This window comes from Lactuca virosa, chromosome 8 (assembly GCF_052849685.1).
Source record: "Lactuca virosa cultivar CGN04683 chromosome 8, Lactuca_virosa_CGN04683_v6, whole genome shotgun sequence".
In the NCBI taxonomy this organism is placed as follows: domain Eukaryota; kingdom Viridiplantae; phylum Streptophyta; class Magnoliopsida; order Asterales; family Asteraceae; genus Lactuca; species Lactuca virosa.
Window position 1 is genome coordinate 262,462,056 of NC_136433.1, and position 16,133 is coordinate 262,478,188.

Below are 16,133 nucleotides of genomic sequence, written 5' to 3' on the forward strand. Positions count from 1 at the left end.
TAAATGTCGGCAACAACAAGAAGGAGTCGCAGTTTGAGGGTAATCTTATTTTGTTGGTTTATTGGTGTAGTAAGAATATGAGATTTGAAAAATAAATCTGGGAATAGTTGATGTATTATTTTGAAGGTTTATTGATAATAAAACATAAGATGTTTTATAAAATGGTTGAATTTTGGGAATGTCACAACTTTGTCATGTTAAAATAACATTAAACGGAGTTAATATAAATAAAAAAAAAGGATGTATGTGCGTCATAACATTATAGACATGACTTTATTCTGGAGACAAGTTTCCAAGTTTTCTGGACGAGTTCATCTATCACAATTTAGTTCATGGTGTTATTGAATAATTCATCGCATTTCGAAAATGTATGAATGTGGGTTTAATAAAAATTATATGCAATTTCTAGCACACTACTATTTAATATCTAGCATATGTAGAGCTAACTAGTGACCTATGTTAAGTTTATATTCTTTTTGACATACGAAAATCCACAACGTCCAGACATATTCATCATATTTTGGAGAATGATTTTTGTTCCGGGTACGTTTTTGTCCGGTTAATTTCACAAGATTAAGTTATGAAAAAGTTTAAGATAGCAACAATATACTCGCAACACCATAATTTCTTTACAATCGGAGTCCATTATCGTCAAAGTCGAGAGGTTCCAAGATACTATTGATGGTTATGGCTCAGACCACATTACGGATACCCTTTGAGTATGAAAGAGCACTCATCCAGATGGGTAATTCATTTATATACGATCCGGAAAGAACCCTTCCGGATTCATGAACCATTTTTTTGGTATGCAAATCAAAAGGTTGTTTTCCTTGGCAATTTGTTACTTACCAATTAGTTGTCAGTTTTATAAATATGATTATTATTAAGGGGGTGTTTGGTTAAGTTTATACAAACTCCTTTTTAGCTTATTACCAGTTCTATACCGGTATAAGTTAAAAATAGTGTTTGGATAGAAATAATTTATATCGGTATCATGCTGATAATAAGTCAAAATTAATAAGTAAGACAATCCTAATTTATCAGCTATAAGTTATAAGTTGAAAAGTGCTTATAATTTTTCATAATCATAACCTTGGCCAAACACCCTCTAATCCTGGTAAAAATATGATATATCTACTATTATACTTGAAAAAAACTACAAAATTGGTTTTACCCATTAGTATGAGTGGGTCCAATATCTTTTCGATTTATTCGCCTAACTTAACATAAGAACAAAAAAAGCATATCTCATTATATAGTAACCAACGCCATTTTTCGTAACAAATCAAGAACAATAAATTACATTCATTGCAATTGTTTTTTCGCCGGCCAAGACACAACCAATTAACACCTGGGCAAGTAAAGTAACCCCACGTATATAAAACCAATTTGATGCTGATTGACCCCTGTTTTCTTTCTTTAGCTCTCCACTTTTTTCCAAGAACCCGTAAATCACTTTACTCTCATTGCGATCAAGATGAATGATTTGCTCAGTGTAAGTTTGATTCTACACCTTTGTTCTTATGGTAATTGTTCTTAATTTCAAGTTTCGTTGGCTCTTATTGAATTAATTTCAGTTTTGCTTTACTTGTTCTTTGTTAGGGTTTTTCCATAATTGCGTGATCAGTAATCTTAATTTGGGATTTTGAACTGTTTCTTCGTATTGGTCTTGATCGTAATTGAATTTGGCTTTCTTTTCCGTGTTGATTGTATACCTTCGTGATCAGTTTTTGGGTTTTGTTAATCCACTAAAGCAAATTAATTTGGCAATTTTCGACATGATTAAGAACAAAGAAAACCTGAGGAATCTTTTTGAAGACCGATTATATTTGTAGTAATTGATTGCTTGATTGATATGAACTGAATTTGCTTATTGAAGTAACTTTTGATCAAAATTGAAGTGGGGTTTTTCTTAAATTTCGTATTTTTTGTGTCAAGTATCGAGCTTTTTTCACTTTAAGTTTGACTTTTTTCTAACGTTTTCTTGTAATGTTCATGTATTTAAAGTATCATTTTCAAAATCCGAGTAAACAGTTATGATGTTTTCTTTTATTCTGTTTCTTATGAACTTCACTCCTCATTCCTCCTATATGTACACATGATCATTGCAGAATCTTGAAGCTTTTTAAAAAAATATAGCAATTTTATCGAGTTTTTTATTTTTCAGGAATCGTTTGTGAGTGATGCGAGAGAGCATCCTCCAAGAGATATGGATATTCAGATGAGTACTCGACTTCCTAGAAGTAATTCAGACATGGGAATGGAAACTTTTAATAAGCAGGTATACCCTCTTTAAATTCGTTCATATCTCTAGTTTGGTCAAACTTTCTAAGGATTTTTTTTTTTTTTTTGATAAAAATAAGAAGGGTATTTACGTCTTTTGTACAAACCTCTCCAAAATTTCAAATTTTGTCCCATTGACATCAGTTCCAGTCCCTTTTTTTTAGTGGGACACGAATTGCAACTTTTTTGATATTGAAATCGGACCCAATTTTTTGGCCCATTGACATCAGTTTTAGTCTCAGCACAATGCACGCCAAACACAATACAAAATCTTAATTATTTTAGGTTATTTCTTGAGTAAATTACACGAATGGTCCCTATGGTTTGGGTAATTTGCACGTTTGGTTCCTAACTTATCTTTTTAACTTGGAAGGTCCCTATTGTTTGTTTTTGTTACGTACTTGGTCCCTGTCTTACCTAAAAAGACTATTTTTCCCTTGATTTTTGTAATTTATTTAAATAAGCACGCCCCCAACCCCACCCCTTCATCTTACCTTACCTTCCCCACAATTTTTCCCTATTAAAATAATAGTCTTTTTAGGTAAGACATGGACCAAGCGTGTAACAAAAAAAACATTAGGGACCAAGCGCGTAACAAAAACAAATAATAGGGACCTCCCGAGTTAAAAAAATAAGTTAGGGACCAAGCGTGCAAATTACCCCAAATCATAAGGACCATTCGTGTAATTTACTCTTATTTCTTTAATATTCCCTTCTTTTTTGTGACAATGTCTTTTTTTCATCAAACATAGATACAAGAAATAGAGAAACAAGTGGATAAGCTTTCGGGGTTATTGAAAAAACTCAAGGTATGAAAAACTTTCTTAAAATAAACTTATACGGGGCTCATGAAATAAAATTCTATGGAATCTTGTTTATAAACGTGTTTTTCAGGATTCTAACGAGGAGTCAAAATCCGTTACAAAAGCATCTTCCATGAAAGGTTGGTTTTTTTGATAATTTTGAAATATTTTTATTGTTTATTTGTTTGATTATGAAAAATTCTGTGTTTTCAGCTATTAGGAAACGAATGGAGAAAGACGTTGATGAAGTGGGAAAGATTGCACGTAATGTAAAAGTGAAAATAGAAGCAGTCAATAAAGAGGTATTTTCTCTTTTAATATTATATTATGGCACAAATAATATGAAGTTTTTAAAATTTTCTAAAAGTTGAGCTTTCTATTTGTAATCATCAATATAAACAAGATTGTTAAGTGTTAGTATAATTCATATGCAAAATTTTATTACACGTTTTAATTTTCTAAGTTAATGGTGTCCACAGAATTTAGCCAATCGACAAAAACCGGGTTGTGGGCCCGGGACCGGTGTAGACCGCTCTCGTACAAATATGACAAAGTAAGTTTTAGTTATATTTCCTATTTTTGTATATTAATCGAAGGAAGACATAAATGAGCGAAATTTTTGTAAAATGTTAGGACTTAATATGGAAAACCTAATTTCCTTGACTTTTTCTATTAAGTCGTTCTTTTACTGCATCAAGTAAAAAGAAACACCTATATATAGCTTACAAGATATTAAGTGTTCTCTCCATTTACTCGATTAGGTCAAAAATAAAAAGCATTTCGTTTGAAAATTCATTTTGGAACCTTTACTTTCAAATTTCAGTTCTTTGGCTAAGAAGTTCCGGGACATAATGACGGAATTTCAGGTAATAAAGATTTTTGTATTTACTTGTTTTTTTGTCCATCAAATATCCATTGCAATATAATGAATTCATTTTTCATCACTTTCAGACTTTAAGGCAAAAGATCGATGATGAATACCGTGAGGTTGTGGAAAGAAGAGTCATAACAGGTTCGGTTTTACCTAAAAGTCAAACATTTGACTCTTCAAGTTAAATAAAATTTCTTTTGACATTAACAGTAGAAATGCACACAACCGGGTCAGTCCGTCTGTATACAGACGGACCAGTCCGATCATGCATCAGACCGGATCATATGTACAGTCCGTCTGTAATGCATCAGACCGGATCATATGTACAGTCCGTCTGTACGGACCAGTCCGATCATGCATCAGACCGGATCATAACATATGATCCGGTCTGGTCCGAAAAAGTCCGTTATAGGTCTTTTTGTGTGCCTCAAATTTATGGTGGATTCTCGTTGCGTTGATTGACTGAATGGTTTTAGTTTAATTTTTGGTCTTTTAAATTCGATAAACGAGCAGTTACGGGAACCCGACCCGATGAAGAGGTGAGCATGAATTCTGACCCGGATGAAGTATTTTGGTGTAATATTACCTTTTTTTTTTCTTTAAATTTTAGCTTAATGGATTGACTGTTGTGTTACAGACAATCAACAACCTTATAGAAACTGGAAATAGCGAACAAATATTTCAGAATGCTATGAAAGAAATGGGGCGAGGACAAGTAAGCATGTTGTTGAGTCTGAATGGAACTGAATTAGATTTAGAAGCCGAAAAAATATAAATATAGAAAAGCACTTATATTTTTATGTCAATTTAACTATTTTCTATAGTGATTAAACCATTTTACTTTTTTATCATGTTTGAACTATCGGTTTTTTACCCGATCTGGACAGAAGGACAAAATAACAAAATACAGGAAATGAAATCGTACTTTCGCTATTATATGAATTTAGTCGCTAAACTGATAAATTTTTTTTTTGTGATTATTATATTAATATTTCAGTGACTTAATCAATAAAATTTTGAAAGTTTATAATGTTTTTATGTATTTTCCGATATGTCAAAACCAGGTAGCTTGGAAAAATGAATTTTTTAAAAAGTAAAAATATAGTAAAATGTTTTAATCGTAAGAAAGAATAATCTAAGTTGTTAACGTATATCTGAATTGCAACATTTGAAATGCAATTACGGATAGATTTAGGAATTTCTAATTCCAATTTACATTGTTTTTCACAAAAGGTACTAAATACATTGGAAGAAATCCAAGAACGACACGATGCAGTGAGGGAAATTGAAAAGAAGCTTTTAGACCTACATCAGGTAATTCATTTGACTTTGACCAGAAGGTCAACTCTAGATTTCCTATGTGGCATATTTCTATTGGATAAAATACTTGTTAATGTTGTCAGATATACCTTGATATGGCGGTTCTTGTAGAGGCTCAAGGAGACCTATTGGATAATATTGAAAGCCAGGTATGCTTTCTTACTCTATAAAAATATCTTTTTTTCAAGCATTTATCCCAAATTCGAAGCAATCATGCCTTGTTGAGTTGTACATTGTGCATTGTAAGTTGTATGTTACTTTGGATTTTGCCAATTTAATCTCCAAGAAAGGGATAAATGTCGTTTCTGAAAATGTGGATGATAGGGTAAAATTGTCATTTACTCACATTAAAATAGTTTATCCGGTGCAAAAAAAAAAAAAACTTTGTATATTAATTTTAGAAAAACACTTGTATTCAGTATATACTATATACGAATATACACATTAAACCCATAAAAAAAAATCCAAAACAGTAATTCTAATATGACTTGTACGGTTGTACCTCATGCATTAGAAGTTATGTCTTATTCTGAATTTGTCATTTTAAACTAGGAAAAAAGACCAATATAATTCTATAATATAAAAGTTGTTCATTTCTATGCATATTTCCAAAAGGGTAAAAAGATCTTATTGAATAAGATCATGCAATAGTGAGTTGTACCTCATGCACAAGTAGTTGTACCTTCCTCGGGTTGGTAATATGAGGTTCTACATGGCTGGTACATTGTGCATCGAGACTTGTACATTGACTGTAAAACATTGATTCAGGTAACGAATGCAGTTGATCATGTCCAATCAGGGACAACTGCATTACAAACTGCAAAGAAACTACAGAAGAACAGTAGAAAATGCATGTGTATTGCAATAATTTTACTGTTAATTATAATAGCTATAGTTGTAGTTGCTGTTATTCAGCCATGGAAAAGTGGCAAGGGAGCTTGACTCGTCTAATATTACAAACGAGTCACATGTGCAAATTTTTGTGTTTCATAGTTTTTTTTTTTTTTTTTTTTTTTTTTTTTTTTTTTAATTGAGGTGGATTTTGTGTATATTTGTGTGTTAAAGGTTTGCAAAACAGCAAAATGCACCAATAGTGTTTTTTTAATAATAGTTTTTTGTTTCTTTTTTTATTTGATAAATTAATGTATATATAAAATGTGTTTGTGTCGTCACAATTAACTCATAAGTTATTTGATTCTTTTTTTTTTTTTTTAAATTGTCATGATTGGAAAATATGAAACTAACTTATAAACTAATTTTTTAAAAACTACTTAAATTAGTTTTTCAAGATTTTTTTTAAATAGTCTAAATATACATTTAATTATAGAAAAATCATTATCCTAAATGTTTTTTTATGTCATTTTATATCTTTTAGTTAATTTATCAACGTTATTTATTATTAACTAGCTTATAAACTAGCATCTAACATTTTAGCTAGCACGGTCAAAGATAGTTATAATCTTATTTCATTGAATCAACACGTTGGTAAAGTAGCAAAATGGGTTGGTTCAGGTAAATAAATAGGTTTAATTTAAAGTAAATAATTTTTAAGTAGGGGTCATATATTAACTATTTTTCTTAAATAAATAGGTTTTAATTCAAAGTAAATAATTTTTAAGTAGGTGTCATATTAACTTCTTTTTTTAAATTAAATAGGTTTAATTTAAAGTAAATAATTTTTAAGTAGGGGTCATATATTAACTGTTTTTTTTTCATCTTTGTTTACCATTAGTTAATACATTAATGTTAGATCCGAAAGTTGTATTGTCATAATAATAGTAATAATTTGCTTGAAATGAGACAGTTTAAGATATTATACATATTTGAATACGTTCATATTAAATTGTTATATATATATATATATATATATATATATATATATATATATATATATATATATATATATATATGGGAAAAGTGAATATGTGGTTGTCATGTATGTAATGTTAGGTATAGAACCATCAAAATTGACTTCATTTTGATTAAACAACACATTTTTCTTTCATTGTTAGCTTCTTCCCATTGCCTTTGAACTCATATTATATTTGATTTCGTGATTCATCTCCAATATCTATCTATTTCGAATGTGTTTTTTTATTAGACCTTTAGTAGGTTTCATAACTTCATTCAATACATTTCTTATGTATACTTGTATGGTTTTTCTATCGTACCTTATGGAAACAGGTTTAGTGAGTTTTTTAATGAACAATTTCAATCTTTAATGTAGTTTTCTGTATTAAATTTCAATTTGGAGACCTACAAGTAATTGGTAAAATATTTTTACATGTGGTTTGTGGTGCACAATTAAACTTATAAAATTTCATAAAAATATATACATAAATGTATATACAAAGCTTAGCATAAGCTCTAGTAGAGGATGCAAAAAAGATGGTAGAAAGATTTGATTGCATTTTGTTAAAACTATATAGTTTTTTTTATGGTTCTATATCTAACATTAGGTTTATGATAGCCATATATTCCCTAAGCCCTATATATATATATATATATATATATATATATATATATATATATATATATATATATATATATATATATATATATATATATATATATATATATATATATATATATATATATATCATCTTAATAAAATATGAGTACTAAAGTTACGAGTTTTAAATTATAAGATATAATTTCAGTGTGGGCGACTGGGCGTCATTACAAAAAAATTATTTTCATATATTTACTTGTAGTTGTATTTCTATATATATCCTTTTTTTGGAGGTCTATTATAGAAATAGTCTCTACACCTTATCTATTGTTTACTCATACAATTTGTATGAGAATATGATAATATTGTTGTTGAAATATAAATGAAAACATTAAATGGACCACATTTTCCCTTTAATTTTTTCAAGAGTTGGTTGTTTTCAAAATAATTTCTAATAGACGTTTTTTACCTTTAATTCACAATGAATTTTTTTGTGTTTTTTTGGATCTTGCTTTTAAGTTACATATTTTGTCCACATGTATGCTTTCATATGTGTTAAAAAAACATAGATCTAAGAAATTCCATATTTTTTTTTATCAATTTATGAAAGAATTTTTTTTATCAGTTTAGTCTATTGTTAGGTTTTCAGCTATGATAGTCAAACAAAGCTTTAGTCTATTGTTAATTTTTCTTGATCAACTTTTGTATTTTCATTTGTTATCTAGATTTTAACAATTTATATTTGTGTAATTTAATAAATTATTAGTAACAAATGAAAGTAAAGTTGCATGATCAATTCATTACAAAATTTAATTAAAAAATTAAAATAATTGCATAAATGTACTATGGACTCTATTTCTAATGATTGGAATGAAATTTTACAAAGCAAAGACTATTTTTAAAAGTGGATGAGATAGGTTTTTTCTAAACCAAAATATATGCCGTCATTTATAAGAACCGATTTGTATCGTAATAGTTTTTCTTTATACATAACAATTTATATTTTAAAATGTTATATTGTATATTCTTATAAAACATAAATTGTTGTGTATGGGCAAAGATTATTGTGTACGAATCATTTCCCCTATATAAATTGTGATTAATTGTTATAATTTGTAATTATAAATTCATTAATATCTAAAAGAAAGTATCTAAAGTTGTACTTTAAATTGATAGTATGAAATTCCTAACATTTCAAAATTAAACGAACATAAATTTTTGACACGTTTTAGAAAATGGACACCATTTTCTTAAAGTTTGGTAAAATATAATGTCTTTAACATTGTATAAAACATAGTCATATTTATAAAAAGTTTTTCCCATATGATGTAAAATTTATCATCTAAGAATATAGAAATTTTATTCTAGGAAAAAAAATACTTTTTTTTTAACCAGCAAATCTAATCTACTCCTAAGCTAACAACACTTATTCCACCTAAGTCCACGACGGGTTCAAAGAGGAAAGGCACCACCTGATACCGCTATACCGCTGGGCTACAATAATTAATATTCTACAAGATACGTCGTTACAAAATATACGATTTATAGAAGTCATTATATTTTAGTTATTTTATAATTTAACTACTATTATATTTTATTTTTGTCAATTAAAATACGAAAAATATATCCCATAAACCAAGAAGTAATCTTAAAATGATTTCACCATCGGTGGTTCAGAAATTCTTGAGCTTTAAGTGATTCTTAATTTAAGAAGTGATTCATCATCGTAAAATGCAATAACTCTGTAACCAGTGTAACATTCGAAACCTGTCCTCAGTATTTATTATTATTATTATTTCTTTTTTTTTTTTAAATTTTAAATAATAAATAAAACATAAATTTTAAATAGCGAATAAAAATATAATGTATTATAGACTACTTTTTTATTTAATTGGAAAAGATCATAAGTTTCAGCTTATAACGAAAAAAAAAAAAAAAAAACGTCACAGTTATTGAAAACCCTAATATTAATTTTGTGAGTATTTGAAATCTCCTATAGTTTCAGGTCTTAGCCGGAGGCCCTACATTAAATTTATTTAATGTTAGAAAAAAAAAACACACTATATATAGAAAAACCCCACTGTTACAGTGTTACGCCAATTCTTATTTGAAAAAACTCCTATACTAAATGCTTCGATAAAAGATGGGTATTTATAAGCACAAAACTAACATATTATATATATATTTTGACTATTATAGTTTGTGTTTTTCTAGTACTTTTTCTGTTTTTAACAAATTTAATTTAATAGGATTTTAGTATCTCGAGCTTCTTTTAACTGGGCCTCTTTACAAAATTTATTGGCCGAATCTAGGCTCAAATCAGTTAACTGGGCCTCCTGCCCACCTATAAACAACTCATATGAAATAGGATTTTATCAATCATATTTCATAATCCAATACAAATCAAACTTTGACCCATATAGAAAAGATGATTGTTGAAACTTGAAACCTCACTATATATATTGAATTATTGATGTTATATATAGCTATAGTTTTCAACATTTTCGTGTTTTGTTGTATTATAGGTAGCAAATGCAGTAGATCACGTAAACATGGGCACAGATGCCCTTACTACAGCCAAGAGCTTACAAAAAAGATCAAGAAAATGCATGATGATCGCTATCATCTTGCTCCTTGTTATAGCATTAATCATCATTCTCTCGATCCTTAAACCATGGAAAAAGAACAACTGATCTATCGGGAAATACACTCAAATCTTAAGTGCCTAAAAACCCGAATATTGTATACATTTTTTTTACAATGAACAAATAATTCATTTTACAATATTTAAATAAATTGTTGAATTCAATTATTTCCGTGGTGTTCAGAATCTGTTTCTTTGTTTGTATTTTATGAACAAATAAAGTAGTGATTTTTTGATAAATTATTTGTAAAATTGATATTTTTTTAAAGTACAATATTGTTCTAATAAAAAAATATTACAACAAACAATTAACAAAAAGCATGTTATCGTTCTTCTTTTTGACTCTTCTTCTTATTATTAGTTCGAAAAATATTCAAATCAAACAAATATACTCGAGAAACTTATATGGTATAAACATTACTGCTGGCTATAAAACAGAAGCAACGACAACAATATTCTCATAACAAAAGCAAAAACAACACTTCAAACTTAATACTTTAATTTCATATAGAAACTTAAAAACACAAAGAAAACAGAAGCACAGAACATCTGTTTCCAGCACCATACAAACGTCCACCCTGAAAAATCTCCAGAACATTATATGGACATTATTTCTACTTCATAAACCAAAATTAAAGTAAAAGTAATAATAATAATAATAATTATAAAAACATCAATAATAATAGCAACATTAATAATAATAAAACGTCCACGATTCCTGGTGGTCGAAACTCTGATAGTCGAAGACGGTCTTTACATCCTCGATTTAGCGATCACAACGCTCCCATCTCCCATGTCAGTCGCCCCAGACCTCGTCCATGTCTCCTTGAATTGTTCCTCAGTCACTCCTGCATTCACATTAAAATGTTCAATACTGATACTAATACTGATACTGATCAAACTGTCTGTTTTTGTAGTAATCTTGCAAATTTTGTTGAATGATACCCAACCAAACAGTTTGTTCTCATCAAATCAAACCGACGCTAACAGCTACAACGCCATAATTACGTCACAAAAGGAAATAACAATTAGTGACAGTTGTACTTTTATGGATATACCTTTTCCCATGGCAGCGGTTGAAGTGATGCCACCTTGAACAGTCCTAAGCACCCTATCATAATAGTTAGCACCAGACCACTTTTGGTGAGCCAATGTGTCCACTCCATGCTTCCTTTCCTCCCTTTGAATCCTCTCCACATAAGCCAACATCCCACGTGACGCGTAATCTTTCGCAAAAGTGTCGGTAACTAAAGCGTCCGCATGAAAACCCGCAAGAGTTATAAACTGCCAAACATATCCCAATTTCGCTATTCTCGGGATAAAATCCATCATTTGGACATCGGTCATTCCCGATGCGTCCCAATTGAAAGAAGGCGAGAGATTGTAAGCTAGCATGGTTTCCGGTTGCATTGTCTTGACCCCTTGTGCGAATTTAGTGCACTCGACCATGTCCGGGCTCGCGGTTTCCATCCAAATGATATCCGCATGGTTCGCGAAAGCCCAACCGCGCACAATAGCCGCCTCAACCGAGCCCTTGAACCGGTAAAACCCTTCTCGGGTTCTTGGCAAGTCCCAGTCCCAGAAGAAATTGGTGAGTCCGAGCCTCGCAACGATCTCTCTCGCGTCCTCATTCGACAGACACTTCTCGTAGCTCGAACAGTTCATCCATTCGTTTAGTTTTCGTCGCTTTTCAGTTTCCAAAACATTCATTGCTCCGATCGCATCTACAACCGTGTCGGAAAACGTCTTCAAACGAGCCATTGATAGCCAGTTGTCCTCGAGCGCTTGAAGCTCGGGCCCACTTTTACCTGCGACCATTGCCTCGGACAACAGTGTGGCTAACCCTTTTCCTTTCAGATTAGGGTTAGTCACACCGATAATGAATTGGTGGTCCCTCGTATCGATGTTGGATTGGATCAACGTAGCTCCAACAGCATCGGTACGAGCTACCAACACTGTCTCGGTTCCCATTATGTCAAATTGTAATCTCGCAGCTACGAGCCTGTTGATATGTTCACTAACGGCAACCAAAACTTTTCCAGCCATGTGACCACATTTTTTGGTCACAGATGACTGGTCCTCAATGTGGACCCCAGCAGCACCACGTTCCACAAAAAGCTTACAAAGCTTTACTGTGGCAGTGGCCCCACCAAAGCCGGTATCACCATCGGCTATGATAGGCTTAAGATAGTCAATGAAAGGAGTCCGGGCCCGCTCCTCTTGGCTCATGCTCATTCGGGCCTCCCTCTGCTTCCGGTCGTGGTACTGTTGGGCAAAAAACAGATGCTCAACTTTATTGGGAACCGTGTCGTAGGGGTAGTCAGCCAGGTCTGGGCCCGGCTCATTTGTTGAAGTATGAGTAGACGAACACTGCCACCCCGACACGTAAATGGTGTCGAGGTGTTTAGCCATCATGGTGACTTGGACCGGGTCGAGTGCACCGAAGGTTCGTGAAGATGTGCCATTGGCTTGATGGTTCTTGAGGGTTCGCCAGAGTTTCTTGGCTAGTTCATTTGAGCCGTAGGATTGACGAAGGTTGCCACGGAGAGACACCACATCACGGGCGGAGTATGGGCGGCGTGTGTGTCTGAACCGCTCGGTGTTCCACCATGCTTGCACCTCTGCTACCTCTGCTTGAAATTTTCCTTCTTCTTCCAAAATCTGCACGTTCATTTAAAAAACTGTGAAATACCGAATTTGCCCTTTCATTAAATCCCATTTTCTAAGCAATAAAAACCAAAAGGTTACCGTTTTAATAGGCCAATGTAATACAACGGTGTATGTTATTATAACAATTATTTGCAAAGTGCGTGCACCGACTCGATCACAATTTCGCCCCATTATTTATAAAACTTTACATACAACACTCTTAATTAGCAAAGATAGAAACTCATATAACCTTAATTCGATTGGTTCATATAAAAATCTCCCAAACAATTTCGATTTTTCTAGCTATGAGTACTTCAGATTTATATTTTATAAATTTTTAAAATAACGAAGATTTCTTAATGATTTGTACAGTTATGCTTCAAATTACATTATAATAAACCATCAATATCAAAAGCAAGTAAATTCCTTGAGTAAGTAAATCATTAATATGTTTTCAAATGTTTTTAATACAACACATGCATAAATATGTTTGATTGAACAAATATGTTTACTGGATTTGTGAAGAATTTGCATATTCATATCCATATGCATAAACATATATGTCTATATACATATATGTATACATAAACATATGTGTATGTACGTATACGTATACATAAAGAGAAGGAGAGTGAGATACCATTGAAGGAACGGAGAAAGATGCAGCCATGGGTAGAACTGTAATTTTTTTTGAATATATGAATGCTATACACTGAAGCTCAATGAAATGGGTATCTCCCCAAGTTCCTCAATTTATAGCCTTCTCTAGGGATGGGGGTTTGTTAGGATGGGATCATGACAAAATTTTTAGACAAACAGAAATAAATATTTCATTTTTTATATAAGAATATATAATAAAGCCGCCGAATAATTGTATTTCCTTATTTGGAATGTATCCTCTATTTCTTATATAAAAATAGTATTAGTTTTTTTAATATACATCTATTTCTAATTAAATGGTTTTGTTGAAACGAGGGAAATTTATAAGTTGTAAAGAAATTCGTTTTTATTTTAGAGACGTATTTAAAAAAATGTTAGAGACGGTAGATTATGATAAACAAACAATCTATAATTTTTTTAATCTCACGTAAAAAAATTTGATATAAATATTTTTTTAGCCTAAGATCGGCAATAATTTCTATGTTCTTATCCCACTAAATAAAATTACAATTAGATGGTACACAAGCGGTACAAGCTCCATTTCTAGACTACAAAACTAACTTTCTTTTAAAAACTTTGTTAATTGATATTGAGATCGTAACATTAGAATGCATGACCGGTTGCACTTGTTTGAGGACCTCGATCGGTTATCGGTTATGGTGCTAGGAAACAAAATGTATCAAAAACAAAGGGATATATACACTAAAGCCCTAATATTTTCTTCGATTTGACAAGAAAGTCCTAAACTTTATTTTTTTGACAGTAAAGTCTTAACTACCAGCAGTTTTTGACACTTTACCCATTTTTTCCGGTTAGCCGGTAATTAGGACTTTTTTGTCAAAAAAATAAAGTTTGAGATTTTCCCGTCAAATCGTGAATTAGGACTTTGCTGTCAAAAAAATAAAGTTTATGATTTTTTTTATCAAATCGTTGAAAATATTGGGACTTTAGTGTATATATCCTTTTTTTGGTTAGAAATTTAATGATATGATAGTCATTAAGTATAAGAGTAATTGAAACATGCTTTAGTCAGCTAGATCCAATTGAAATCCTTAACGTTTGTTTCTTGTTAAATAGTTTGTTTTTTTTTAATCTCAACAACCCGATATTGAAAAAAAATGGAGATAATCAAGAAAGAAAGAGAGAATCAGGGTTGTGTTGACTTTTTGCAGTCCTAAAAATGGAGAACTAAGAAACCGAAAAAAACAAAATTGCCCTTCTTACCCCCTACTCCACATTCACACCCTTTTGAGTATATATGTGTTGTTTGTGTTTGTATAATCTGACCCCCACTTTTTAGTTCAAGATTTGGCGGTGAAGCCAGAAGAAAGCGTACAAGTCTTTTCACCCTTTCTCGCTCTTTCTTTTGCATCTGTTTCCTTTGATCGTGATTGTATCATGGTAAATGACAAAAATCACAATTAAAAGTTCTTGGGCTACGAAAATACACTAAAGTCCCAATATTTTCAACGATTTGACAAAAAAGTCCTAAACTTTATTTTTTTGACCGTAAAGTCCTAATTCACGATTTGACAAGAAAGTCCTAAAATTATTTTTTTGACAGTAAAGTCCTAATTACCGGCTAACCGGAAAAAAGGGTAAACATGTCAAATGTAACGACCCAAAAATCAAGGGTAAAAATTTCATTTTTAATATAACTAAAACATTGATACAATTTACTTCAAACATTTCAAATCATCGATAACTAAATCATTTATCAGAGTTCATCCCAAAATCATTCATTGTGGAAATCATAGGTGTGTGCACTGCGATCAATCTGAGCTCTTCTTTTCCAAACCGATGATACCTGAAACCAAAATTGTAAACCGTAAGCATAAAGCTTAGTGAGTCCCCCAGAGCATACCACACACACAATCCACATAACATATATCATATTAGCTATATGAGCTATCTCTACCGCATACCACATAACATATTAGCCATAAAGTTATCTCTACCATACAACATTAGCTATAAAAGCTATCTCTACCACATATCACATAACATATTAGCCATAAAGCTATCTCTACCATATAACATTAGCAATAAAAGCTATCTCTACCACATATCCCTGCATAAGGACGCCATAGGCTCCCCCACATGGTCTTATATCTAAGTGTCATGGGCTCCCCCCATGGTCTTTCCCTACCGGACAGCCATGGGCTCCCCCACATGGTCTTACATCCAAGTGTCATGGGCTCCCCCCATGGTCTTTCCCTGCCAATATCATATAAAATCAAATAGCATATCATGTATCACAGAAGTTGTGACATCCCCTAATTTCTCGGCCAGAAAAGACCGATTTAATTTATGATTTTTAAAATAAAATCAGAGAAATCTTTTTAAAAGATGTTGCGGAATTGGTCCCCAATACAAAATATGATAAAAGTTTGTCAAAACCTTTCTTTAAGAAATATATAATTTCATTTCATATCAAAACCTCGGGATGTC

The 16,133-nt window shown here is 31.4% G+C and overlaps 2 protein-coding genes across 3 annotated transcripts; one reads left to right on the plus strand and one right to left on the minus strand.

The window, feature by feature from the left end:
• The first annotated feature begins 1,273 nt into the window (after positions 1-1,273).
• Positions 1,274-10,459, plus strand: LOC145134543 (syntaxin-132-like). 2 transcript variants are annotated; one of them, XM_079069381.1, is made up of 13 exons: positions 1,274-1,495; positions 2,168-2,281; positions 3,036-3,092; positions 3,178-3,226; positions 3,300-3,388; positions 3,566-3,639; positions 3,910-3,952; positions 4,038-4,098; positions 4,471-4,496; positions 4,595-4,672; positions 5,191-5,271; positions 5,361-5,426; positions 10,255-10,459. In XM_079069381.1, the coding sequence occupies exons 1-13, from the start codon at positions 1,478-1,480 to the stop codon at positions 10,420-10,422; spliced, it is 924 nt and encodes a 307-aa protein (XP_078925507.1). In that variant the 5' UTR covers positions 1,274-1,477; the 3' UTR covers positions 10,423-10,459. The 2 variants fall into 2 exon arrangements, with proteins under 2 accessions (XP_078925507.1, XP_078925506.1); XM_079069380.1 differs by lacking the exon at positions 10,255-10,459 and adding an exon at positions 6,046-6,407.
• Positions 10,460-11,022: 563 nt separating this feature from the next.
• Positions 11,023-13,737, minus strand: ICL (isocitrate lyase). Its single transcript, XM_079067442.1, has 3 exons — positions 13,663-13,737; positions 11,432-13,034; positions 11,023-11,221 (listed from the first exon to the last, which is right to left on the minus strand). The coding sequence occupies exons 1-3, from the start codon at positions 13,690-13,692 to the stop codon at positions 11,127-11,129; spliced, it is 1,728 nt and encodes a 575-aa protein (XP_078923568.1). The 5' UTR covers positions 13,693-13,737; the 3' UTR covers positions 11,023-11,126.
• Positions 13,738-16,133: the final 2,396 nt, after the last annotated feature.

What these genes read in the sequence shown, in the direction of transcription:
- LOC145134543 (XM_079069380.1), top strand. An exon ending in AAAAGCATCTTCCATGAAAG is followed by an intron (nt 3,227 to 3,299) that starts GTTGGTTTTTTT and finishes CTGTGTTTTCAG; the next exon opens with CTATTAGGAAACGAATGGAG. An exon ending in TAGAAGCAGTCAATAAAGAG is followed by an intron (nt 3,389 to 3,565) that starts GTATTTTCTCTT and finishes TGGTGTCCACAG; the next exon opens with AATTTAGCCAATCGACAAAA.
- ICL (XM_079067442.1), bottom strand. Translation starts at nt 13,692, where the DNA reads ATGGCTGCATCTTTCTCCGTTCCTTCAATG. An exon ending in CTTTCTCCGTTCCTTCAATG is followed by an intron (nt 13,035 to 13,662) that starts GTATCTCACTCT and finishes ATGAACGTGCAG; the next exon opens with ATTTTGGAAGAAGAAGGAAA. An exon ending in AACCGCTGCCATGGGAAAAG is followed by an intron (nt 11,222 to 11,431) that starts GTATATCCATAA and finishes ATGTGAATGCAG; the next exon opens with GAGTGACTGAGGAACAATTC.